This window comes from Carcharhinus amblyrhynchos, chromosome 13 (assembly GCF_965287045.1).
Source record: "Carcharhinus amblyrhynchos chromosome 13, sCarAmb.v2.hapA, whole genome shotgun sequence".
Classification (NCBI taxonomy): domain Eukaryota; kingdom Metazoa; phylum Chordata; class Chondrichthyes; order Carcharhiniformes; family Carcharhinidae; genus Carcharhinus; species Carcharhinus amblyrhynchos.
The window spans coordinates 77,430,167-77,458,077 of NC_137336.1; the positions used below are offsets into that span (position 1 = coordinate 77,430,167).

Below are 27,911 nucleotides of genomic sequence, written 5' to 3' on the forward strand. Positions count from 1 at the left end.
TGTTTCCGCCCATTCCCCAATCAGAGGAAATAGTTTTTCTGTATTGACCTTTAATCATCTAAACCACTTCAATTGCATCATCCATTAATCTTCGATACTCAGAATGAAAAACATTTGTCTGCCCTATTCTCATCTTTAACCGTTTCAACCCCTGTATCATAGAAACCCTACAGTGCAGAATGAGGCCGTTCAGCATATCAAATCTGCACCGACAGCAATACCATCCAGGCCCTATCCCTGTAACCCCACATATTTACCCTGTTAATCCCTCTAACTTGCGCATTCTGGGACATTGGCCATGCTAAATTGCCTGTTAATCCACCTAACCAGCACATCTGTGGGAGGAAACTGGAGTTCCCAGAGGAAACCCATGCCGAAATGGGGAGAAAGTGCAAACTCCACAAAGACCATGACTCGAGGCTGAAATTGAAACCGCGTACCTGGAGCTGTAAGGCAGCAGTGCTAGCCACTGTGCTGCTCCTGCTGGAAGCTATTGCACTCCTGGAACAGCCAGTAAATATTGCTGCGGTGCTCAGAACTGAATGCAGTAGCTGGTGTCCGAGAAGCTTAGCCGCACGAACTTGACTGTGCTTGTGCCGACAGCGTCAAAATGCCTTGGTGCTTAAAAAATGAGCTGGGTCAAAGAGGAGCGTTTTAGGTAGTATCATGAGGAGTGATTCCAAGCAGCAAAGATGGTGAGGGAGGGAATTCCAGAGCTCTGGATGTCAGCAGCTGGAGACACGACCTCCCACAGTCCTAAAAGGCACGTTGGTTGGGTGCATTGGCCATGTTAAATTCATCCTCAGTGTATCCGAACAGGTGCTGGAGTGTGGTGACTTGGGGATTTTCACAGTAACCTTAATGCACTGTTAATGTAAGCCTACTTGTGACACTAGTGGTACGATTACAATCGGATGTTTCAGGGGCCCAGAATCGGAGAGTGGCAAGATCTTGGTCATTACCAGATCATGGAGGAGGTTTTGAAATAGGAAACAAGGAAACACATGCCTGGACGTGACCAACATCACTCGAGACTTGATGCCATTCAGGGTAAAGCAACCTGCTTGTTGGGCACCTCATCCAAAAATGTTCACTCCATCCATCACAGATGAACAGTCACAACTGTGTACCATCTACAGGACCGCCATCTAGCATCCAACACCTGCAAGCACCGCCCCCCAGCCACTCATTACCCTGACACACAAATATATCGACCGTTCCTTCATTGTCACTGGGTCAAAATCTTGGAATTCCTTCCCCTACAGCACCGTGGGTGTGCCGCCAACTCGGCCTGCAAAGGTTCAAGATGGCTGCTCATCACCACTTTCTTGAGAGCGATTAGGACTGGGCAATAAGTGTTTGCCGAGTCAGTGACAGTCGCATCCTGTGAATAATGGAAAAAAAAATTGTTTCAAATTGCTGGATTTGGAGCCATGCCAGCATTCATGTTCCACATGCACATCCCACCACACCACTCATTCTCACTCTCTCGCGCACACTGTCTAATTTTATCAGCCTAACCTTTCATTCCCAGCTACATTTGTTTATCTAGCAGCCCCTGAAATGCATCTGTGTTGTCTCCCTGCGATTGTAAGTTGCGTATTTTCACCACCCCTTCGGGAAAAGAATTTTTTTCAGGATTCTTGATTGGATTTACAAGCGACTGCTTCATATTTATGGATACAAGTTCTGGTCTGGTGGAAAGACATTACTGGCCTCGACTTTTTCAGAACCTGCAATGTCACTTGAAGGTGCATCTCAAGGTGCAGTTAAAACTCTCTGGCCTCCTGTGCATTTACAGCTGTAATCGCTCCCCCATTGGTGACCGTGTACCTTGGCCCCCAAGCTCTGCAAATCCCTTCTCACATCTCTCATCCTTGCTTTCCTCCTAGAAGAGACTTCAAGCATCCCTCTTCGACCAAACTTTTGGTCAGCTGATCTAATGTTTCCTTAAAAGGAACGGCAGTGCTGCCTCACAGTGCCAGAGACCTGGGTTCGATTCCCAGCTTCGGTCACTGTCTGCGCTGAGAGTCTGCATGTTCTCACCGCGTCTGGGTTTCCTCCAGGTGCTCCGATTTCCTCCCACAGTCCTAAAAGGTGCGTTGGCCATGTTAAATTCATCCTCCGTGTATCCGAACAGGTGTCGGAGTGTCCTAACTCGAGGATTTTCACACTAACTTCATTGCACTGTTAATGTAAACCTACTTGTGACACTGATAATAAAACACTACGGTTGGAGGGGATCTAATATCGAAACAATGCTGTAAAAACCCAGCAGATCTGATGGCTTCTGTGGTGAAAGAGTTAAGTATTTTGAGTCCGGTATGACTCCTGTTTGGAACTATATTCGTAATTAATATTTCCTTCTGTATCTTGATTGTGTCATGCTCCTGTGATGCTCACTGGGGTGTTTCATTACATTAAAGCCACTATGAATGTGAGCTATTTTCTCCAGGTAGGTATAGTGTCTCAATTCAGGTATCATCTTGGTGAATCATCTTTGCATGTCACACAGGGCCTTTATATCCTTGCCTGATATTGAGACGAGACAGTGCAAAGTAGTCAGTGTGACATAAGTGAAGTCGGCTGGCATTTTTATTACCTTATCTCTTCACCCACCCTGCCTCTCTAACCTGTGAGACATGATCAAGACAAGCCTCTCTGACATTGCTGCACCTGTGATAGGACAGCACTTAGTTGGACAGCCGGCTTCAGGGTGGCTTATGCACAACATGCTTCTGTCCCCAACTCGGACGGGAAGCGGCATGTGCCCTCTGACCTGGTGGCATGCTCGGGTGGCACCCCCTCCCCCTTTCCAATAGAGACAGGTCTTGATCTACATCTCGCAGATGGAGGTAAGATGAGGAAATAAAAATGCCATCTTGGAGCGTGCACACTCGATGCGACGGTGGGTGCAGAACCTTTTTATTCCTTTCTCCTTTATATTTCTCCAGCTTCCCATTGCAGGTATCTATAGAATCGTACAGCTACAGATCTCCATCACTCCACGTGATGGTGAGTTCCACATTCTCACCAAGGAGTATGGTAATCTGAAACTCTCTTCCCTGAATAGCAGATTAGACTCAAAGGCTGAATGGTTTCCTTCTACTCCGGCATTCACTTTTTGTGCGTTTGGCATATTCTTACCTCCTGTGATGTTACCTGTGTTCTTAAGCTACATGTTCCCTTTTGCTCATCGTCTCCTTCATTGTGCACTACTTGCATAAACCTTTTCATGCTTGGATAGAACTCTTGTCATTACTTTATTTATCCATGGCATTGTCCTGTCAGCATTTTTTTAACTGGAATAAATTTCTACTGCTGTATTGCTCACTTAAATATTGTCAACTCTTCTCTCTTTTGACACTTTCTCCACCTTGCTCCTCCATGGCCTAATTTTATTCCCTCAATTGGCATTTTTCCAGTCTTTTGGACTTCGTACTCTATTAATCTCAATTCTTATCTTGAGCCTTCATATATTGTGATCACTACTAAATTGCTCACGCACTTGCTCCTCTTAGCTGCTCCCCTGCACTTCTCATTTATAAATGCAGCATTGGTGCCTTAACTGTTGTGCTGCTGGTGGTGTGGGTCAGAAACAGAAGATAGGAGGAGGCCATTTGGCCCTTCGAGCCTGCTCCACCATTGATTGTGATCATGGCTGATCATCCAAATCAGCCTAATCCTTCCTTTTTCCCCATAACATTTGATCCCAAGAAATGAGTCTTGTGCGTGGCTTGCATCATGAAATAACACTAATTGCTATTTATGTATCATTTCCAACGCAGCAATGTGCCCTGTGGTGATGAACACATTTTTGACACCAAGCCATCAGAGGAGAAAATGAAACAGGTGGCCAAAGGTTTGATCGAAGAAGTATGACTTTGTTGGGGGGGGGAAGCAGGATTAGGAATTGGGCAGATGACAAAGATCGGGCAGTTGGTTAACAGTGAGATGGAGGTGGGCTACCAGAAAGTACAGAAGAAATGGTCAAATGGGAAGCTAAGTGGCAGATGGAATTTAACCCTGAAAAATGTGAGTTGAAACTCTTGGGAAGGAGTAATTTGACGAGAGTACTCAATGAATGGCAGGAGACTAGGAAGTTCTGTTGGACAAAGGGACCTTAACGTGTTTGTCCACAGATCTCTGAAGGTGGAAGGGCATGTTAATACGGTGGTGAAAAAGGCATTTGGCACACTTGCCCTCATCAATTGAGGCATAGATTGCAAAAGCAGGGACGTCATTTTGGAGTTGTGTAGATCTTTGGTGAGGAAACAGCTGGAGTACTATGTGCAGCTCTGGTTGCCACATTATCAGAGGGGTGTGATTGCACTGGAAGGGTGCCTGGGGTTGGAAAATGTAAATTTTGAAGAGAGGTTGCATAAGCTTGTGTTGTTCTTGTTGGAGCAGAGAAGACTGAGGCGCAGCCTGATTAAGTTGTACAAGATTGAGAGACATGGATAGAATGGATAAGGAGCAGCCATTCCCCTTAGGTTTCCCAAACAGGTCAAAGTCAGTCACAAGGAGATATAGGTTGAAGGTGAGGGGCAGGAAGTTTAGGGAGGACGTGAGGAAAAGCATTTTTACCCAGAGGGTGGTGACGATCTGGAATGTGCTGCCTGGGAGGGTGGTAAAGGCGGGTTGCCTCACATCTTTGAAATAGTATTTGGCTGAACACTTAGCATGTCATAACATTCAGGGCCATGGGCCAAGTGCTAGCAGATGGGATTAAGTCGGAGTTCAGCTGTTTCTAATGTGTTGGTGTGGACTCGATGGGCCAAAGGTCCTCTTATGCACAGTGTGGTTCTCTGATTCTAAGTAGGTTTGGAGAAGCATCTAAAATGAGGAGTGTGAGGTGGAGAGTTTACAGAAGGAATTCTGGAGCTCTTGGAGATATTGAAGGCACAGCTGCCAGAAGCTGATGAAGTTGTGCAAGAGATGGGGAGGATTGTAGCTGCTGGAAAGAGTTGGAGAAATAGGGAAAGTTGGAGAAGCTGTATGAGGTTACAGTGATGGGGAGAGTTGGAGGAGCTGGATGAGGCAACAGGGAGAGTTGGAGGGGCTGGATGAGATAATGGAGAGTTGGAGGGGCTGGATGAGGTAACAGGGAGGGTTGAAGCGGCTGGATGAGGTGACAGTGATAGGGAGGGTTGAAGCGGCTGGATGAGGTAACAGTAATAGGAAGGGTTGGAGGGGCTGGACGAAGTTACAGTGATCGGGAGCGTTGTAGGAGCTGCAAGCGTTTACAGTGCAGGGGCTATAAGTGGCCTTTTGTTGCCCCATGCCTGCACTGGCCTTTTGACAGCTGTCCAGTTTGTTCCACCTTCCTCTTAACCTTCACCTGTAGGCATTTACTTGTATTATTCATTGCTCTAAAAATATTTATCCATTTCCGTTTTGAAAGGGAGTGCAGCAGCAGAAAATAATTAACTGTGGGGGATTTCCACAGGTACGCTGGAATAATCCTAATGAATCATTAGTGAGGCTTCATTCTGCAATATTGTGGGCAGGACATCAGGGTTTCAGAGAGGACGCAGAGTAGATTTGTGAGAACAGTGACAGGGTGATGGACTTCAGGAAGAAGTGTGGCTATTGCCCTTGGAACAGACGTGTTAAAACCAGGAAAGGTTCTGACAGAGCAAATGAAAAGAAACTGGTCTTGTAGCAGTTGCTAAAGGTAACAGGTTTAAAACAATTGCTAAATGGATCAAAGGCAACATGAGGAAACACTTTTTTTAAAAAACGCACACAATTGTTGCCATTTGGAATACAACTCCTGATAGGTGCTGGAAGAAGATTCAAAAGTGTGTTTTTTAAAAAAGTGTTTCCTCATGTTGCCTTTGATCCATTTAACAATTGTTTTAAACCTGTTACCTTTAGCAACTGCTACAAGACCAGTTTCTTTTCATTTGCTCTGTCAGAACCTTTCCTGGTTTTAACACGTCTGTTCCAAGGGCAATAGCCACACTTCTTCCTGAAGTCCATCACCCTGTCACTGTTCTCACAAATCTACTCTGCGTCCTCTCTGAAACCCTGATGTCCTGCCCACAATATTGCAGAATGAAGCCTCACTAATGATTCATTAGGATTATTCCAGCGTACCTGTGGAAATCCCCCACAGTTAATTATTTTCTGCTGCTGGACTCCCTTTCATTTCAAAGATTAACTTTTGTGTTTTCCCCTTCCACCGCACCCACTACACACTTCCCTCTCCAGTGAACAACAATTAAATTTAAAAGAAAAGTTGTATTTTGCTGACTGTACAGGATTAAAGTGAATCAGAGCAGACTATCTATCAGCTTTTAGAACTACAGAAACCCAACAGTGCAGAAGGACATTGTTTGGCCTGTCAAGTGATTAGTACTGCTGCCTCACAACACTAAGGACCCAGGTTCAGTTCTGGCCTCGGATGACTGTGGAGTTCGCACATTCTCCGTTTCTGTGGGTTTCCTCCGGATGCTCTGGTTTCCTCCGAGTCCAAAGATATGCTGGTTAGGTGGATTGGCCACGTTAAATTGTCTCATAGTGTCAGGGGGTTGAGCAGGGCAGTTATGTGGGCTCTTATTAATTTGTGGGACTTTTCGCTATTGCCTTATTGCCCAAGGGCAATAGGGAGAGTCAACAACTTTGCTGTGGGCCTGGGGTCACATGTAGGCCAGACCAGGTAAGGACGGCAGATTTCATTCTCTAAAGGACATTAGTGAACCAGATGGGTTTTTCCGTCATGGTCATCTGTAGATTCTTAATTCCAGATTTTGTTTTATTGGCTTCAAATTGCAAAAGTGTGATGTTATGCATTTTGGTCAGGAGAATAGAGGCGTGGACTATTTTCTAAATGGGGAAAGGCTTTGGGGGTCTGAATCTCAAGTACAAAGGGACTTGGGAGACCTGGTTCAGGACTCTAAAGATTAGCATGCAGGTTCAGTTGGCAGTTAGGAAGGCAAATTCAATGTCAGCATTCATTTCTAGAGGTCTAGAATACAAGAGCAGTGACGTGCACAATCTGAGTGAAGGGATGCTCCTTTAAGGTGATATGAGGTGGAATTTCTTCAGTCAGAGGGTGGTGAATTTGTGGAATTCATTGCCACAGAGGGCTGGGGAGGCCAGGTCATTGAGTGTCTTTAAGACACAGATAGGCTCTTGATCAATAAGGGGATCAAGGGTTACCATGAGAAGGCAGGAGAGTGCCCCAAATGGGCTTGAACCCTGGGCCCTCAGGTTAAAAGTCTGATGCTTTGCCAACTGAGATATCCGGGCTCTCTTACGGAAATAGAGTTCTGGTGGGATTGTTGTCGGTGCAGGCTAGATGGGCCGAATGGTGTCCTTTGCATTGTAGAGATTCTGTGAAGAGTGCACTGATTCTCTGAAAGAACATTCCACTCAGTTCCACTCCCCTGTCCTATCTTGGTAACTCCATGCAGTTTAAAGTTGCAGTTTAAAGTTAAAGTTTATTGAAAACCCCCTACTTGCCACACTCTGGCACCTGTTCAGGTACACTGAGGAAGACTTTACCATAGCCAATGCACCTAACCAGCATGCCTTTCGGACCGTGGGAGGAAACCAGAGCACCCAGAGGAAACCCACGCAGACACGGGGAAAACGTGCATACTCTGCACAGACAGTGACTGGGAATCGAACTGTAAGGCAGCAGTGCTAACCACTATGCTATGGCTAATCCACCTGTCTTGCGTGTTCATTCGCTTATAGGGATTTGGCTTTGCTGCCAGTTTCATTCATTCTTGCTACTCCCGTTTGTTTTTCTGTAGCACAGTCTACCTGAGTCTCCTTATCTCTGTCTTTGGGGAATCGCCAATCCTGCCCAGCTTGCAGCCTCCTTCATTTCTGTTACACCTGTTTATTATCTGCTGCTCATGGGCAGAAGCGAGGAACTGGAGCTAATGGACTTTCCTGAACAGGCAGCTTGAGGTGCTTTTACTTTTGTTAGCTAACTGAGATTTTATGCCTTTATTTCCTCTGCTAATTACCAAGATTACAGCCCTCATCTTTCTCCATACGCTCAAACTTTGCCCTCGTTCTAATCTTTCGTCCTTTACAGCTGAATCCCCTTTCCTGCCACTCCCACCCCTTTTGTTGATTTGCATAGAACTTGCAATATGAACAGGTCAGTTGGCCCAATTGGTCCATTCTGATCTTTTATGCTCCACGCAAGAAAGGAAAAAAAAACTTGCAATTAGATAGCACTTTTTACGGCCACCAGATTCCTTTCAGCAGCAAAGTACTGTTGAAGTGTAGCTACGTTTGTAATATGGGAACCGCGGCAGCCAAGAAGTACACACAGCTTCTTACCAAATGATCTGACTTTTTACATGATGTATGTTTTCTTTCTCATGGGATGTGGGCATTACTAGCTTGGCCAGCGTTTATTGCCCATCCCATATTGGACTCAGTGGTACACTATTGCAGGGGGCAGCAGACCAAACAGGGTGAGGGTGTAAGGTTTCCTTCCCTAAGAACGGTGAGCCCGCTGTTTTCTTCGAACAACAGTGGTTTCATGGTCATTGTCTGACTTTCAATTCCACATCTTTTTCCAGTAAAATTCAGATTTCATGATCTGCTGTAGTGGGATTACAACCCAGGGCATTACCCTGGATCTCTGGATTACCAGTCCAGTGATAATACCACTAACTCTCCACTTCTATTTGAGGGATGAATATTGGCCAGGGTACCAGGTATAACTCATTCTTTGAAGCAGTGCAGTGGGATTTTTTTTGTGTAGACACGCATGTATAGTGTCTCCTGCTAGCACAGGATGGCTGCCCATACCCATTTGTCCCTGTGTATTTGTCTGCACATGCAGGAAGCTGAAGACAGAGTGCCCACAAAACTTGTCTTTAAAAATAAACTTCTGAGTTTTTCAAATGAAACAATGAGTTTAAAACCTCTTCTGTCTGAGGGTAGTGAATCTGTGAAATTCTTTACCACAAGGGACTGTAGAGTCTCTGTTAAATAAGTTTGATGCTGCGATGGATTTTTAATCAGTAAGGGAAATTAGAGTTAGGGGCTAAGGTGGGAAAGTGGAGTTGAGGATTATCACATTGGATCAGTCATGATCCCACTGAATGGCAAGGCAGGCCCGATTGGCTAAGTGGCCTATACTTCTGCCCCTATGGCCTTGTTTAAATCTATAAGAACCTGAATTTAGATTGCCTTTTAATTAAACCAATGCAGCGTGATATGCTGAATCTGATGATTGTATATTCAATGTCTGAATGCTTTCAAATTGATCTTTTTTTTTAGTTGTTTAATGTGAAACTACATTGCTTAGCAATTGATGTGATTGCACAGAGATTTGCTGTCTTATCACTATCGTTTTAATTTTAAAATGCTTTATGTTCATTTATTTTTCATTACAAGTCCTTAGGCCCATCCGTATCACAAGGAACTGAAAAGTACAATAGCTATGAGTTCTGGCCTATGCCAGACTCAAACAAGCACTGCGTTGGCAGCGCTTTCATTCATGGGATGTAGATATCACTGGCTGGGGCCACATTTATTGCCCCTCCTAATTGCCCTTGAGAAGGTGGTGGTGAGCTGTCTTTTTGAACTGCTGCAGTCCATGTGTTTTAGAGACCGTACCCAAAGTGCTGTTGGGATCGATTGTAACCGCACTAAGCAAGTGGATGGACTTTGGCTTCATGTCTCAAGTCCAAGACGGCATTTGGCAATGTAGCACTCCCTCTGCACTAGAATGCTAGCTTGATTGTTTCTTTTGTACTTGGGCTGAGACTTGAATCAGGAACTTGGAGGCTGTTTGTGGTTGTTCCGTCCCTGCGAATACTTGCAAGATGTGAAATTATGAACCTGTGCAGAGTTGGCATGTGCGCAGTACGTGCTTTCTACCTGAAAAAGGAGAGAGTTCAACATCCTAAATGGCAGATGAGTGAAGCTTGAGGCCATGGACTGCAATTACGTCTATAATGACACATGCATGGGGGAATAAATTTGCAATGGAAAGGAGTCACGAGCGGCAGGAGTTCACTATCGGTATCAAAACCTTCTGAAGATTAAGACCTTTACCGGGTTACCACCAAAGGTGCTTTTTTCCAACGTAAGGAGATGGAGTCTGTCCAGATTTTGGTATCCGTGGTAACTTGAGACCATAATAAAGGTCATCGACTGCATTGGTCAAAACAAGGGTCTTTATATAAGTTCAACAGTAATGCAGTAGAATAGTAATAACGAAAACAGAGGCACTGGTCTTGGACCACTCTTGCAGGTTAAAAAGTTTGCACATGCTCAGAACACTCAGACACCAATAAAATAATTACATAGGCGAAAACCTTATATTTAAACCGACACTCTCAAACTTTTCCACTCCACCCCACCCCACCCCACCTTTTACATTTCAATCCTCTACAGAAATACAACAGAATTCTGTCAGGAGCTTTGCGGTTGTGTTACGATCTATACAACACCACTGGTAAATTTAGTTCAGTAAATCTTGAATTATTAGTGAAGAAGTAGGATGAGACTCTGTAAATGAACATTCCTCTTCCACTCTGACAGTAGAGTCAACTGGCAAACCTTGAAGCTCAGGAACAACTGTCTGGTGAAGTGGCAGCGTTACCTTCTGCCACGTTATTAGTAACGGTTGCTGACTTTCTGACCCTAGGTTGTACCTACTGGGAACGAATATGGCCTTGACGTCTGTGAACAGCTCTTCCATTTTGCAGTCTTACAGCCCAAGGTGCTGGAGCAATTTTGGTTTAAACTTATTCCTGGTAACCACTTCTGGTTATTACCAAAGTTCTTAATATAAACCTGATCATCCGGTTTGAAGTACCTCAGCGTGGGAGTCACGTTCCTCCTTCTGCTTCTCTTGTCTCCTCATTTTTGCTCTTGTGATCTGGATGAAGCTGATCCAGGAAACTTTGGCAGTATATTTAACAGCGATTTCGCTGGAGGGAGTCTGTTTGCGGCATGATATGACACGAATAAAAACCTTGACGGCTTTATGCTCAAAGTATCACCCATCCTCTTTACTCCCTCCTTCAAAGTTTGGACAGCTCGCTCCGCCAAACAATTTGTAGCCTGATGAAATGGCAAAGTAAACATGTATTGTGTACCTTTTTTTTAAAATGAATTCCTGAAACAACTCAATCACAAATGTAGTGCCAATATCTGAAACAAGTGAATCTGGTAACCCAAGGGTTTCAAAAATTTAACATCACTTCTCAATTGCCACATGAGCTGTAATATTCGTGCTTCTGACCATTTCGTATGTTAGCAGTGCTAGCCACTGTGCTGCTCTGATATGCCGAACAGGATTTTACATTCTTGATTCATATTTGGCCACCAAACATATGATAGAGCTAGACTTTTCATTCCAGAAGCATTGGGATGACCTTCATGGATTTCATCCATGTCTTGCCAATAGCCAGTGATCAAAATGACCATCTTTGACCCCCACAGTATGCATTCATCCTGCACACTTAATTCCTCCTTGTGCTTCACTTAAAGTCGCAGTTTATCATGTTCAATAAGAGTTGAATAGTTGGCCACCCTTGCACCTAAAATCTCTTTAGATAGGAAATGATCTGTATCCAGCTCTGAGTCATCCAAACTCCCAACATTAGCTCTGTTCTGTCTACACAGATGCTGTCAGAGTAGCTGGAATTTCTAGCATTTTGTTTTTGTTTCAGCTTCCAGCATCTGCAATAATTTCCTTTTATATTTGGATCTCCATTGCTTAACTTTGATTTGCACTCACTGGAGATTGGGCAAGTCTGCAGTAAGAAAATTGTCAGGGCACAATACCTTGGCGGGAAAATCAGGTATAGAAAGATGACTCAACGCACCCATATTTCTGTATTTTACTGCTCTATACACGACATTGTACTGATAAGTTGTGGACTAGCAGATTAACCAATTTCAGCACCGCTTTCACATCCTTGAAAACACTTCCTTTGTGCAGACTGCAGTCCATTTGGTTTCTTTGTGCAGAAGCAGGTACAGTGGCACCAGCAATGTAGACAAGTCTGACAAAAAGTGCCATAATAGTTTAATAAGACCAAAAATCACCTGAACTCTGCCATATTCCTGGGCTCCGCAGCTTTCTGAATGACCATAAGCCTTGTGCGGTGGTTCCGTGATCTAGATACTTCACGTTTTATGTCTGCAAAGTACACTTGCTGCACTCCAAATGCAGCCCTGCCTCTGAAAATCTTCTAAAACTTGATCCAGTTTCCTGAAGTGCTCCTCATTGCTCTTCCCCTTAATTAAGATGTCATCCAGGTGGACTGCAATACAAGTTGTCCATCATTGAAAGATTGCCAGACTGGAGAATACTCCAAAAAAATGATTGTTCTTGCGCAACCCATTACGCATGTTCATGTTCACAACGCTTCCAACTTTCTTCTGGCAAGAGTTCTTGATATCCCTGGCTGTGTCCACTTTTGAAAACGTCTTGGTTCCGGCAGCAGTGAGAAATCTTCCATCCAAGGTAATGGATAAGCATGCAACTTGGAAACCTGGTTAGTGGTGGGCTTGTGATCACCACACGGGTACCGTCATTTTGAAGGAAAAGAGCAATTAAATGCCTGATGAGAAACCTGAATAGGCTCAATGATACGAAGCCTTTGTAGGCATTCCAGCTGCTCCACTTCGCTCCTCTTGGCATACAGCACTGTTCCAGGCTTGAAAAAGTCAGAGGATCTACGTACTATTTCACAGTAGCATCACTCAATGTACCAAATTCATCTTTGAGCACGTCTAGATACTAAACATCTTCGGTCAGATTTGTGTGCTTGATCTTGCCCAAGTTTAGTGGAATATTGCTGAGCTAGTCATGCCCTAACAAACCTGACCCTTCGCTTTAACCACAAGGAGGCATGCCCTTGCCTTTTGACTATTGTACTCAATGTGGACCTCTAACGCTGCCAAGTAATGGAATGGACTCTCTGAAGTTTGATTTCAGAGCAAGGGCTGCCAGTGTAGGTGGTAGAGGCAGGTACAATTAAGACACTTAAAAGACATTTGGACTGGTATAGGATGGAAAAGGTTTCAAGGGATATGGGCCAAATGCAGACAAATGGGACCAGTTTAGGAAACTGGTCGGCATAAACCCACGATTAAAATTAGCTGCTCACTGTGTGAAACTTATGTGCCATGCTGACGTTGAAAAACATGGTTTTCTTGCTGTTTTCTCCTTGTCAGAAAGATGTAGCAATTTTAGACCACAATAAAGAGTTGAATTTCTTGTTTAAAAGTAAGATGTTCTTATAATATAATGAAGATCAGTGATGAGCAGAATAGAAATAACTGAAAACTGGAGCAACTAGCGTGCAGGCCTTGTGTGTAGAACGCACTTACAAAGTGTAAAAGCCTTCCCAAGTTGCTGCCAGTTCAGAACCCTCAACAGACGCCCATTAAAAATGAGGTTGAAAAGACCTATAAGAAGGTTTTACTCAAAATGATACATCGTAATTGCTGGGGGAATCAATGGATGTTTGCTGGCCAAAGGTATGAAAGGATAGGGAACAAAGGCAGGTGGATGGAGTTGAGAGGCAGATACGTCCTACTCCTGTTAAATGGTGGAACAGCCTCGAGACTGAATGGCACCTCTGCCTTGTATCCCCACATAACAGGTTCAAGGAAGAATCTGTGCTCGTCCATTGTTCCTGTGACCTTTGTGGATTCCAGCAAAACACAAGTCTTACTGGTTCCTTTCTACAGATAAGGGAAATCAATCATCTCTTGGCTTTGTCGAACGTTGGTGGCCCTGTTATCAGCGCTGTGGGCTGTATTTCACTTGTTTGAATTGCCTGAATAAACATCTGCTGTTTAGTAACTATGGAAATAACCCAGCCATAGTGATCCAAAAAAAACAACATGCTACTTAGTTTTCACCTCACCTTTTCACCAACAGTCGCTGAAAGGGTTAAAGCACAAATGCATATCTGGTACGAACATGAGCAGCGAGAGATTACATGTCCAATGAAGTTATCTTTTGCTCATCTATTATTTAGCCAGCAGAAATACAAATAATCAGATGAAGCAAATACACTACCCCTCCCCTGCCACTTACAGATGCTATTGTGCACGCACCAAGAGCAATGCCACAGGAGGTCGGCTGTTGAAGTGGTGAATAAACGGGAAGTTAACACTTGGCGGGTTCTAGAGTTGCCAGGTGCCACCATACCCCTTGCCCCCAGCCTTCCAGGGAGCAGCTTCAATTATCTCTGTCCCCACCAGGGAGTGGTTTGGGTGAAAGGGGGAAACAATAGTCCTGCTAATCACACAGAAATGTCAGTGATTTCTGATGCGGAGCTGATTGCGCTAAAAAGAAGTGCCCGGGAATAATTCCCTTCGCTGTTGTCTCCTAGTTTGTTGCATTGCTCAAACAGTGTGGTGGGCCACAAGAATTCCCGCTATTGTCGATTCCGATAGGGTTAAGGTACAATTCTTTTGAGTGTGACTACATCAGGCTGTTGTTGACTAGTCTGAGACAGCTCTCCCAATTTTGGCTCAAACCCCCAGTAAAGAGAACTTTGAAAGGTCAGCAGGGCTGGGTGTGCAGTCGTCATGATGTGGAGATGCTGGCGTTGGACTGGGGTAAACACAGTAAGAAGTTTCACAACACCAGGTTAAAGTCCAACCAGTTTATTTGATAGTAAACCCACAAGCTTTTGGGGTTTGCATCTTCGTCAGGTGAGTGGAGAGTTCTGGTCTCAAACAGAGCATTTTAAAGACGCACACAGTTTACAGAATACTGATTAGAATGCGAGTCTTTACAGCTAACCTGCTTTTCAAGTCTTAAAGATGCAGACAATGTGAGTGGAGATAGCATCAGGCAAAGGCTAAAGAGAAGTGTCTTGTCTCCAGACAGGACAGGACAGTGAGATTTTACAAGTTCAGGCAAGTCATGGTGGTTACAGTGCGACATGAACCCAAGATCCCTGTTGAGGCTGTCGTCATGTGTAGTTAAGACTCATTCCTCTTGGTCTTGAGTCACATATCAGCCCGATCAAGTATCATAGAATTTTACAGCATAGAAGGCCCATCGTGCCTGCACTGGCTCCCGAAGAAAAAATCACAGAATCTCTACAGGAATCTGGTTCATTTCTGACCTTGAGTCACAGTGTGGAGTTTGCAGATTCTTCCCCGTGCCTGCAAGTTTCCTCTGGATAGCCCGGTTTCCTGCCGTGTGTCCAACGAAAGTGTGGGCGGGGGACACTGTCAGATAGAGTGGGGGTGTGCATATGTGTGAGAGAGGAGGGGGAGACTGTTTGTTTGGGAGGCGGGTGGGTGTACTTCCCCCATGTTTTAGATGCCTTGAACAGTGAAAACAATCTCTTGGCATCCACCCATCAAACCCGTTCAGAATTTTGTAGGTTCTGATGAGATTGCCCCTCATTCTTCTCAATACTAGAGAATATAGGCCAAATTTACTCAGCCTGTCACCAAAGGACAACCCCCTCATCCCAGGTTCAACTGTCGCTCTACCACCTCCCATGCAACAATATGTATCATTCCTTAAATAGAGGACCAAACTGCGCGCAGTGTTCCAGATGTAGTTTCACTGAAACCCTTTACAATGGAGCAAGATTTCTCAATTTCTGTACTCCAATCCCCCTTGCGAGCAAGGGCAGCATGCCATTTACCTGCATGTTAACTTTGTGCTCTTCATATCAATACATCCAAATCTCTCTGGTCACTAACATGTGCAAGTTTCACTCCTTTTATCAAGTATTCTTCTCTCCTTGTGACCAAAGTTAATAATTTTGGCCTTGTCCACCCACATGTTCTTCCATCTGTAAATTGGTTGCCCACCCACATGGCCTGTCTATGTTTCTTTGCAACCTCTATCCTTCCTCACAAGTTGCATTCCCACTGAATGTTTGTATTGTCAGCAGGCTTGGATATATGACAGTGTCGTCATCTAAGTCGCCAATACGGATTGCTAACACGGACTCAGTATTCCTTATTGTTTGAGAAAATTAAAATGGGTCCCTTCGTTATTGATGCAAACGCTTCAGGACTTTTAAACCCATTACGGATTCTGCGTACAACTTGAAGATGTTACGTATTTTCCTTTTATGTGGGTCAAAGGTAGCCGTAGTGATTTACAAATGTTTTGTAGAGCTTGGTTTTGTAATCAGTACTTCCCTATTTCAATTCCCAAATATGTATGCATCTTTCTCTGGATTGTAGAGTCCACAATTCCTAATTTTTTGAAAATGGCTTTCTCGACTTTTAAAAAAAATCATTTTTGGGATGTTGGTGTTGCTGGCTAGGTCAGCATTTATTACCCATCTCTAAACCACCTCCACAATGCACACCCCATGGTAGGTTGTTGCATAAATCTTACAGGATCCAAGGTGAGGTAGCTAAATACAAATTTAGCTTGATGACAGAAGTCAGTGTAGAAGGTTCTTTTTCAAAATGGAGACTTTTGACCAGTGGTGTGCCTCAGGGATCGTGCTGGGTCCACTTTTATTTGTAATTTATATTCATGATTTGAATGAGAATGTAGGAGGCATGGCTCGTAAGTTTGCAGATGACATCAAGACTGGTCGCATAGTCGAAATGAAGAAAGTTGTCTCCAATTGCAGTGGGATCTTGATCAATTGCCAGTCAGCTGATGAATGGCAGATGAATTTAATTTAGATAATTACGAGGTGATGCATTTTGGTCGATCGAAGCAGGGCAGGACTTAGAGGTACGGTGTTGGGGAGACTCACGGAACAGAGATCTAGGGGTACAGGTTCATAGCTCCTTGAAAGTGGAGTCACAGGTGGACAGAGTGGTAAAGAAAGCATTCGGCATGCTTGGTTTCATCGGTCAGAACATTGAATACGGGGAGTTGGGACGTCTTGTTGGAAGTTGTACAAGACATTGGTAAGGCCACACTTAGAATACTGTGCACAGTTTGGGTCACCCTGTTAAAGAATATTAATAAACTAGAAAGAGTGCAGAAAAGATTTACTAGAATGCTACTGGGACTTGATGGATTGAGTTATAAGGAGAGGCTGGATAGACTGGAATTTTCTTCTCTGGAGCGTAGAAGGCTGAGGGCTGATCTTATGCGGAATATAAAATAACGAGGAACATAGATCAGCTAGATAGTTAATTTCTCTTCCCAATGGTAGGGGAGTCTAAAACTAGAAGGCATAAGTTTAAGGTGAGAGATACCAAAGGGTCCAGAGAGGCAATCTCTTCACGCAGAGGGTGGTGAGTGTCGAGAACAAGCTACCAGAGGTAGCAGTAGAGGCAGGTGCAATTTTGGCTTTAAAAAGCATTTGCAATTACATGGGTAAGATGGGTATAGAGGCATATGGGCCAAATGCAGGCAACTGGGACTAGCTTGGGCTTAAAAAAAAAGCGGCATGACAAGTTGGGCCAAAGGGCTTGTTTCCACGCTGTAAACCTTTATGACTCTTTGTAATGGCGCATGAACAGTAAAACCTGATGCCTTGGACTACTGAACTCGAACTGCACATCAGCACACCTCTCCATATTGTACTTCAATCGATTCGTTCAACAAACATCAAATAAGAGGTGTTCCAGCTACAGTGCGCATTCCTGAGACAAACTCGTGGCTGCAAATCCTATTTCACAGACTTAAGTCCAAGAAGCCAAGCTGATAGTCTCGGTCTGCGGTTACGAAGTGCCGCGCTGTCAGAGTCTCGGTCTGCGGTTACGAAGTGCCGCGCTGTCAGAGTCTCGGTCTGCGGTTACGAAGTGCCGCGCTGTCAGAGGCTCGGTCTGCGGTTACGAAGTGCCGCGCTGTCAGAGGCTCGGTCTGCGGTTACGAAGTGCCGCGCTGTCAGAGGCTCGGTCTGCGGTTACGAAGTGCCGCGCTGTCAGAGGCTCGGTCTGCGGTTACGAAGTGCCGCGCTGTCAGAGGCTCGGTCTGCGGTTACGAAGTGCCGCGCTGTCAGAGGCTCGGTCTGCGGTTACGAAGTGCCGCGCTGTCAGAGGCTCGGTCTGCGGTTACGAAGTGCTGCGCTGTCAGAGGCTCGGTCTGCGGTTACGAAGTGCCGCGCTGTCAGAGGCTCGGTCTGCGGTTACGAAGTGCCGCGCTGTCAGAGGCTCGGTCTGCAGTTATTTGAAGAGCAGGACTGTGCATGTTGGGTGGGATTTTTCTCTCAATTGGTGGCATGTGTGTTGCGGAGGGACGCAGCATGTCACTTGCTGGCAGTGGAATCTTATGGTCCTGCCATTGTCGGTGGGATTTCCCATTGAATGTGCCACTCACTGCTGGGAAACCTGTGGTGGGAGTGCGCTGTTGGTGGCACCAGGAGATCCTGCCGTGTGAATGGCAGCAAGATTTCAGCAGTTGCCTTTCCAGGCGAAACTTTGAACTGAGGCCTTGGCTGCTGCTTTGGGTTCAGAACCCCAGAGCCATTATTTGACCGCAGAACAGGGTGAGAGCTCTCTCATGATCTGAGGCCTATATTGATCCCCCACACTCACTTTTAATAAGTAAAGCGCAGATTATCTGGTTATTTTTCTCACTTTAGTGGGACCTTGCTGTTTGCAAATTGGCTGGACATTTCCCTGTTATGGTGAGCACACCTTGTTGATGAGGAGAAACCAGTTGCTGGCAGGAGGCTCGGTAACCAGGCAACAGAAGTTCAGAATGAGAATAGGAGCTTTTGAAAGGGAAATGGGATCAATACTTAATGGGGTGAAAGGTTACAGGGCTTTGGCCAAGAACAGATAAGCAGGGGAGCAAGACTTAAATCTTTCAAATGGCTGGCACAGGCACCAGTGGAGTGGGCTGATTGGCCTCCATTAATTGGTGAAGACTTTCACGGGTTTCTGCGTATCCTCTACCTCCATGCCCTCTGAAGGGGCTTTTACTTGGGGTTGCGCAGTTTTCATTGGTAAGGAAGCAGTTGATCTGTGCACTGAGATTCCATGGATAACATCCCCTCTGCGACCACTGCTCCTTCCCGACCGGACTCTGAAACCTGGATTGGGGAGAACCCTGTGCTGTTCCAGTCAGTGCGCTGACCAGAGGGTAGAGTTCAAGGTGAAATGTGTTCGTTTTGAGCCATTTCCTGCTCTTGTTCATTCATGTTGTGTTGGTGTCTGTCCTACTCCTGGCTGTGACCTTCGCTCACTCCCGATAAGATAAGTAGCTCGTCAGCTACTGGAGCCTCTCTGGCACCTTGCCAGGTGCTGCCTGGTACCAGTTGACACCTATTATGTGGCTCTCGGTCTTGTCGGTAATGACAGTTTAATAGCGTGAAAATTTGACTTCCGTTTTCATTAAGGTCTCTCTCTCTGCTACAGTCTCAGTTTCTCTCTCTCTCTGCCTCAGTCTCTCTCTCTCTCTCTCTCTCTGCCTCAGTCTCTCTCTCTCTCTCTCTCTCTCTCTGCCTCAGTCTCTCTCTCTCTGCCTCAGTGTCTCATTGCATCTGCTAATGGCACTGAATAGTTTAAATGTGGCGCTCTGAGAGCTGCTTTCTGTTTTGCCTTCTGCCTGTGTGATTGTTATGTAAACAAGCCATGTTTTGTTCTGATTGCTTGAAGGTCGACACTACCCTTTTAACCTGCACTTGTTCAGGTGCTGCTTTTGAGGAAGACCGGGGGTGGTGGGGGGGGGTGGTTTCTCCCCAGTGTCCCAGGCGTCACTGACTTCTGATGATCGTCTAGTCTACTGCTCCCTCAGCATTACTCCTCATCCCACTCGCTCACTGCCACTTGTCATCCAGGATAAATGCAGAAATGATGTTCCTGATGGTTGGGATGCCCAAAATCAGGGGTCACAGTCTGAGCTTGCAGGTTAGACAGTTTGAGCCAGGGATGAGGAGAAATTTCTTCATCGAGTGTGTTCAATCACCACAGCAAGTAGTTGAAGTCAAAACATTGAATGTTTTCAAGAAGCAGTTTGATATAGCATTTGAGGTGTGGGGGAATCAAAGGCTGTGGGGTGGGAAGAAGCAGGATCAGGCTACTGAGTTTGATGATTAGCTTGGAGCAGGTTCGAAGTGCCAAAAGGCCTCCACCTGCTAATATTTTCTCTGTCGCTCCATCTCTCTCTCTCTCTCGTAGAGATGAAGGCTGAGACAGGCCCTATTAGAAGCAATGCAGGAGAGTTCTTCCTGGTGTACTGGCCCCAACATGAATCAGTTAAATACTTGAAGCAAGGGTTATCTGTTCAGTTGTTACACAGCTGTTAGAGGGGTCTCGCTATACCCAATTTGGTTGCAGTGTTTTGTGCTGTCTCCACATGTGAAGAAATGGTGGATTGGGTGCGAATCAAACGGGCAACTGTCTTTGGTTCCTTTTGAGGTTCTGTTTTAATTTGCACCCCGAAACTTATCTCGTTCCCTCAGATAAACCTGGTTCATGAATCCTCTGGGGGTTTCCGTTTAAGGGAAACGAAGCCTCACGTGTTAGGCCTTTCCTGACGGGAAGAGTTATTCATGTGACTCATCCAAACAGTTGAGTAGGAAATATGTGCCTTGGATGGGTTGTATAGCAGGTGCAGAATCCTTAACTGTTTTCTCTCTCTCTCTCTCTCTCTGTCCGCTTCCACCCCTCACCCTGTGCTCCAACCCAAGGACCCAGGCAGAGATGGGTCACACGTGCCGTGGGACAATAAACCTCGCTACTGCCAACATCACTGTGGAGGACTCGTGTAACTTCATCATCTCAAACGGGGGAGCTCAAACCTACCACCTGAAGGCTAGCTCGGAGGTGGAGAGGCAGCGCTGGATCACAGCCCTGGAGCTGGCCAAGGCCAAGGCAGTCAAGATGCAAGCTGAATCAGGTAGGAGGTGGTGAAGGGGCACGTGAGGAGTTCACTGCCCAGGGGAGGGGCACACGAGCAACTTGCTGCCCTGAGGAGGGAACACGAGTGGTTCATTGCCTTGGGGAGGGGCACACGGGTGAAGGGACACATGAATGGCTTGCTGCCCTTGGGGGGTGGGGGGAGTATGGGGGAGGAGGCAGGTGACAGGGGGTTAGGGGAATGGGGGAGGGGGGGGTGGGGTCGGGCGGGCGGCTCACTGCCCGGGGGGTAAGGGGTGGAGGGTGTGGGAAGGGGACGTTGGTGGATGGATGGGTGGGGGTTGCGGCAAGCGAGTGGCTCACTGCCCTGGAGAGCTCAAGCTAGCTGTCCCAGGAAAAGAGAGACAGAACATTTAGCTCCTTGCAGGAGGTGCAGCATGAGGATTTAATATTTATTGATGACTGGCAAAATTGCAAGTGAAGCTTTAATTGCCCCTGGTAGGTGTGATTGTTGAGGGAAGTGAATGCCAATTGAGACTGGCTGTCTCTGGGTGAATGCGATCAAAGCATAGTTGTTTGCCTCCCCCAAGCGAAGATTGTGTTTTGACTCTCACCTCATTATTTGATGTCGCCTTCCTATTTAAAGATGACTCTGCAGACGAGGAACCTGCCTCGCAGGCGGACAAGACAGAAGTACAGAACACGCTTCGGACCCTCACAAGCAAGGTGGAGGACCTATCGACGTGCAACGACCTCATCGCCAAGCACGGCACAGCCTTACAGCGCTCGCTGAGCGAGCTGGAGAACCTCAAGCTGCCTCCAGAGAGCTCGGAGAAGATTAAACAAGTCAACGAGCGAGCCACGCTCTTCCGCATCACATCCAATGCCATGATCAATGTGAGCCAAAGCACAGCCATCTGCTACCATTACTGTATCTCTCTGACTGACTTAACACACTCTCCCAGCACTGTGATACTGACTGTATCTCAACTGATCTGAATCCAGTTGCCCCTCACTATCACTCAGTAACCCCTCTCCTCTCAGCACCCTGTGTTACTGACTGTATCTGTACTGATGTTAATCCAGCTCCCTCACACTGTCACTCAGTAACCTCTCTCCCCTAGTACCTTTGTTACTGACTGTATCTCCATTGATGCTAATCCATCTCCCTTGCCTAGTAAAAGGTGGAGGGCCTGTGGTTATTATTGACTCCTTCACACAGTCTTCTTATTTTCTTTGTTGCAGGCTTGTCGCGACTTCCTGCTACTGGCACAGACTCACAGTAAGAAGTGGCAGAAGGCCCTCCAGCATGAGCGGGAGCAGCGGATACGGCTGGAGGAGACCCTAGAGCAACTGGCCAAACAGCACAATAACCTGGAGCGGGCGTTCCGTGGTGCCACGGTGCTGCCGGCCTCCAGTACACTCAGCACTGGCTCTGCCAAAGGTAAGGGCTGTTGCTGTGCGAGCCTCGTGCTAGAGTTCCACATAGGACTCGCCAAGAGTCCCTTTGACATCCCTTTGCAGCCACCAGTGTTCCCTCCACACCAGCACAGAGTGGCAGCAGTGTGGAATATCCACAGGATAGTAACTTGTGCAGTTTCATTGAGAGCACCTTCTAAACCTGCAACCTCGACTGCTGCCTATTCAAAAGTGACCTTCCCTCAGCCCCTGGGCGCGTTCATCAATTCTATTTCGGCCCTGACGCTTCAGTCCACCCTGTGTCCAGATTGAAGCTGAAACGTAGAGGCAGCACACATGCCAACTGTAAAAGCAGTGGGGGGGGGGTGGTGGCCACGTAAAGAGGGAACCACAAAATTGCTTTGCTCCTCAGTTGCATGCTGAATTGTCAGCGGGCATGCATTTGACTTTTGTACGCACCCGCCAAACTAAATATTGCACAAGTGTATGCCAACATTGGGATGTATTCCCAATGCCTTCTGAAGTTTATTTAAAGTTTATTTATTAGTCACAAGTAGGCTTGCATTAACACTGCAATGAAGTTACTGTGAAAATCATACTTTGGCATCTGTCCAGGTAGACTGAGGGAGAATTTAACACAGCCATTGCGCGTAACCAGCAAGTCTTTGGGAGGAAACTGGAGCCCCCGGAGGAAACGCAGGCAGACATGGAGAGAACGTGCAGACTCCATGTTGACTGTAACCCAAGTTGGAAATCAAACCCGGATCCCTGGCATTGAGGCAAAAAGTGCTCACCACTGTGCCACTATATCGCACACTTTTGGGGTACACAGGGTAGACAGCATATAGGGAGTGGCTAGAAAAGTGAGCTTGATGTAATATGTCAGCCATCATCTGATTGAACTGTGGAGCGGGTTTTTTGGGATTGAATGGCTGACTGTCAGAGTTAGAGTTTTACAGCACTAAAAATGACCATTCTGGCCATCAGGCTCCTATCCATTCTAATCCTGTTTCCCAGTACTTGATTTGTTGTCTTGTTTGCTATGGCATTTCAAGTGTTCATCTAAACAAATACCTCTTAACTGTTGTAAAGGTTCCCATTGCCTCCATCCTTTCAGGCAGATTCCCACCACCCTCTGGGTGCTTTTCCTCAAATTCCCTCCAAATCTCCTGTCCCCTTATCGTAAATCTATGCTCCTTGGTTATTGACTCCTCTACTAAGAGGAAAACTTCCTTCCTATCTACCCTATGTCCCTTATAATTTTGTATACCTCGATGAGGTCTCCCCTCTGCCATCAATGCTCCAAAAACAACCCCAGCCTCTCCTGGTAGCTGAAACACCCCAGCTCGGGCAACTTGCTGGAGAATCTCCTCTGCGTCCTTTCTAGTGCAATCTTTCTGATCGTATTGCAGCCAAAACTGCACACAGTACTCTAGCTGTGGCCTATGAATGTTTTGTACAGCTCCATCATAGCCTACCTTCTCTTACCTCAGCTAATAAAGGCAAGTACCCATCTGTCATCTTAACCACCTTATCTACCTGTCCTGCTGTCTTCAGAGGTATTTGGATATGCACTCCAATGTCCCTCTTATTCTGCGTACTTGGAATCATAGAATCCCTACAGCGCAGAAGAGGCCATTTGGCCCATCACGTCATGACCGACTCTCTGACAGAATATCTTACTCAGGGCCTGTCCCCCATCCTATCCCCATAACCCCACTCATTTCATGTGGATCATCCATCTAACCAAGAAATCTTGGGATAATCAGGGGCAATTTAGCATGGCCAATCCATGTAACCTGCACATCTGTGGACTGTGGGGGTAAACCAGAGCACCAGGAGGAAACACGAAAACCCATGCAGACATGGGAAGAATGTGCAACCTCCACATAGACAGTCACCCAAGGCTGGAATTGAACCCAGGTCCCTGGTGCTGAGGCAGCAGTGCTAACCACTTTGCCTCTGTGCCACCCCAGTGTCCCACACCACACATTTCCTAGCAGCCTACTGTTCATAGAATCTATGGCACAGAGCAGGCCCTTCGGCCTAAACTGGTCCATGCTGACCAAAAAGTCCATCAAAGCTAACCCAATTTGCCTGCATTTGGCACATATCTCTCTAAACTTTTTCTGTCCATGTATCTGTCCAAATACCTTTTAAATGTTGTCCATGTTCCTGCCTCAACCATTTCCTCTGCCAGCTCATTTCATATATGTACCACCCTCTGTTTTTAAAAAAAAAAATTTGCTCCTCAGGTTCCCCTTAACTCTTTCTCCTCTTAATGCGAACCTGGTTCTCGATTCCCCACCCCTGGGGAAAAAGACAGTGCATTCGCCCTATCCATGCCTCTCGTGATTTTATAAATCTTTATAAGATCATCTTTCAGTTTCCTCAGGCTCCAAAGGAAAAAGGTCCTAGCCTGAAAAGTTGAGTCCTGGCAACATCCTTGGAAATCTCCTGTACACTCTCCAGTTTTATAACATCTTTCCTATAGCTAGGTGGCCAAAACTGAACACAATATCCAGGTGCGGCCTGACCAGCGTCTTGTACAATTGCAGCATGATTTCCCAACTTCTATACACGATGCCCTGACTGATGAAGGCCAGTGTGCCAAATGCCGCCTTCACTGCCCTGTCTAACTGTGACTCCACCTTTGAACAACTGTGCACCTGAACTCCAAGGTTCCCCTGTTCCACGATAATCACTAAGGTCCTGAACTCCCTGTACATCCAGTAAGAAGTCTCACAACACCAGGTTAAAGTTCAGTAGGTTTATTTGGTAGCAAATGTCACTAGCTTTCGGGGCTCTACTCCTTCGTCAGGTGAGTTGGGAGTTCTGGTCACAAACGCCTGTACACCTCCAGGGAATTCCTTGACTCCAGCTGCTTGTACCTGAGCCATGCCTCCTTTTCTTCTAGCCAAAACCTCAATATGTTTTGTCATCCAGGATTCTCTACTCCTGCCAGCCTTTCTCATTCACCTCAACAGGAACCTAAAAACCCTGAACTCTATTTCACTTTTGAAGGTTTCCCACTTGCCAAAGGTCCCTTTGCCCTCAAACAAGCTACTCCAGTCAACTCTTGCTGAATGCCACCAATACTTACCAAATTAAGAACTTGCACCTGTGGACCAGTTTTGTCTTTTTCCATAACTATTTTACAATTAATAGAACTATGGACACTGCTCCCAAAGTGGTCCCCCACTGTCACCTCAGTCACTTGCCCTGCCCTATTTCCCAAGAGTAGATCAAGTTTTGCCCGTTCCCAAGTAGGAACCTCCACATACTGCCTGAGAACTTTCCTGAACACACTTAACAAATTCCACCCCATCTCAGCCCTAACACTATGGCAGTCCCAGTCTGTGTTAGGAAAATTAAAGTCCCCAACTGTGACACCCGTATTACTCCTGCATATCTGTTCTTCTAATTCCCGCTGACTATTTGGGGGCCCGTAGTACAACTTTTAAGTCGCTATCCCCTTCTTATTTCTTAGTTCCACCCACAAAGCCGAGTTGAATGATCCCTCAATTATTTCGTCCCTCACTACTGCTGTAATGCTCCCCTTCATCGGGAATGCAAATCCCCCTCCTCTCTTTCCTCCACTTCTGTACCCTGGAACATTAAGCTACCAGTCCCATCCCTCTAGCCATGTTTCAGTTATGGCTATAAAATCCAAGTCTGATGTATCTATCCATGTACTGAGTTTATCAGCCTTACTTGTTAGCCTTCTTGCATTGAAATAGACACAATTTAATCCAACAGGTTTTCCCCGCTCCCTGTTGTGTTCCTGCCTACCGTGTCTATCAGCTTGTCATTGCTGAGTATTGCATCTCCTATCAGCCCCTCATTTGTTGTCATTTGTGCCAATGTGTACAATGATGTGTGGCTGCTCGCCCTCCCTTTTGAGAATGTTCTGCAGCTGGTCTGAGATATCCTTGACCCTGTCACCTGGGAAGCTACACACCATTCTAGACTCCTGTTTGTGGCCACAGAATCTCCTATCACTATGGTCCTGTTTACCTTTACCCTTTCCAGCGGTGTGCCACAGATCTGGCTAGAATCAGAGTGCAGAAGGAAGCCATTCAGCCCATCGAATCTGCACTGACCACAATACCACCCAGGCACTATCCCCATAACCCCATGCATTTACCCAAACTAATTCCCCTGACACTGAGGGGCAATTTAACATGGCTGATCTACCTAACCTGCACATCTTTGGACTATGGGAGGAAACTGGAGCACCTGGCAGACACGGGGAGAACATGCAAACTCCACTCAGACAGTGACCCAAGCTGGGAATTGAACCTAGGTCCCTGGCTGTGAGGCAGCAGTGCTAACCATTGTATCACCATGCTCACTTCTGAATGGTCATTCTCTCCTACAGTATGTTCAATGCATTGCCCCCGTTTGTTTGTCTTCCCAAAATGCATCACCCCTCTATTTTTCAGGGTTAAGTTCCATTTGCCACTGTTCTATCCATGTAACCAGCCTGACTGTATCCTCCTGCAATCTAAGGCCTTCCTCCTTACAATTTTACAAACCTCCAGTTTTTTTGATCTGCAAACTTATTTTTCCTATTTCTTATGTTCTGAATTATCAAGAATATGCACACCATTCGGTCCTTTTAAACCATACTTGTGTGTATCTACCTGGGTCACCTCCCACTCTATTTACCTCAGCTGCCTTATGTCATGTTCTGATTCTCTCTTCGTGGTTTTTATTTTACATCAGGCCTTTTACATAATGACGCATCCCAAGGTGTTTCATGGGAATGATATCAAAAACTCACACTGAGCCTCAGAGAGCTTTAGGACAGTTGGTCAAAAGTTGGGTTTTAAAGAGTCGAAGGAATAGAGAGAGATGGGTGGAAAGGTTTAGGGAGGGAATTAGCGCAGTCAAAGGCATGTCACTGCCAATGATGGAGCAAAGACAGTGGGGAGATGGAGAAACAGCTTATAACCTGTGCTGCCTAGTGTGGCAGTTAACTTTGCCGAGAGCAGGAAGGGCCAAGGTTTCAATCCTGGCCTAGTACTGAATGAGTTTGATCACTCCCAGTTTGGTACTGAGAGCCCCACAGACCCATGCACAGAGCAGGACAGGCCCATGCTTCAATTCAGCTGAGTGCTGAGTTGGCCTGATTTCACCCGGCGTGTTAGTCAGACACACGCCACATGCACATCAGGAATGGCTCAGATTATGGCTCGCTGGTTCTGTTATGGGGCCTGTTTATTTGTGCCCCCCGGCAACCTGGTTCCTCCGTTTCTTGTTATCCCCCTGGTCTGATGAAATGCTTTGTGTTTTCAGGGAGTACCAGTAGCCGGGACCTGAGTGACGAGGATGATGAGAACGAATTCTTTGACGCCATGGAGGATGTGGCAGAGTTTATCACGGTACAGGCTGATTCACGATACCACAGGTCAGTGTCACTGCTGGGGTGAGAGGAGATTTGCTTTACTTGGTGCCCATACTCACTGGAATGCTGCTTTTTGCATAGTTTTCCTTCCTGCCGTTTGTTCCTGCTTCCCAGCCAAGCTGGCTGGGCCAACTGCCCCCTGCTGCTACTTCCAGGAAGTTCCTCTGCAATCTAAGCATGTTTGTGAGCTGAGTTCACAGACAAAAACAGAAAAGAAAGAATTTCCATATATCCCGTGTCCCTTGCAATCTTGGGACTTTCCAGTGTTCCAGTCATATTGCCACAGCAGTGGAGGAAGCCATTCCACCCATTGGATCCATGCTGGCTCTCTGTAGAGCAGTCATGTCATTCCCATTACCCTGCTGTGTTCCTGTAG

General features: G+C 46.1%; 1 protein-coding gene across 1 annotated transcript in view; it reads left to right on the plus strand.

Moving 5' to 3' along the window:
• The window catches only part of osbp (oxysterol binding protein), a 56,395-nt gene that overhangs the window by 8,260 nt on the left and 20,224 nt on the right, over positions 1-27,911 (plus strand). The window contains exons 2-5 of the mRNA XM_080201859.1: positions 20,538-20,746; positions 21,353-21,603; positions 21,952-22,150; positions 27,427-27,538. Of these exons, the coding sequence (XP_080057985.1) occupies positions 20,538-20,746; positions 21,353-21,603; positions 21,952-22,150; positions 27,427-27,538 (771 nt within the window). The remainder of the gene's footprint in view (positions 1-20,537; positions 20,747-21,352; positions 21,604-21,951; positions 22,151-27,426; positions 27,539-27,911) is intronic.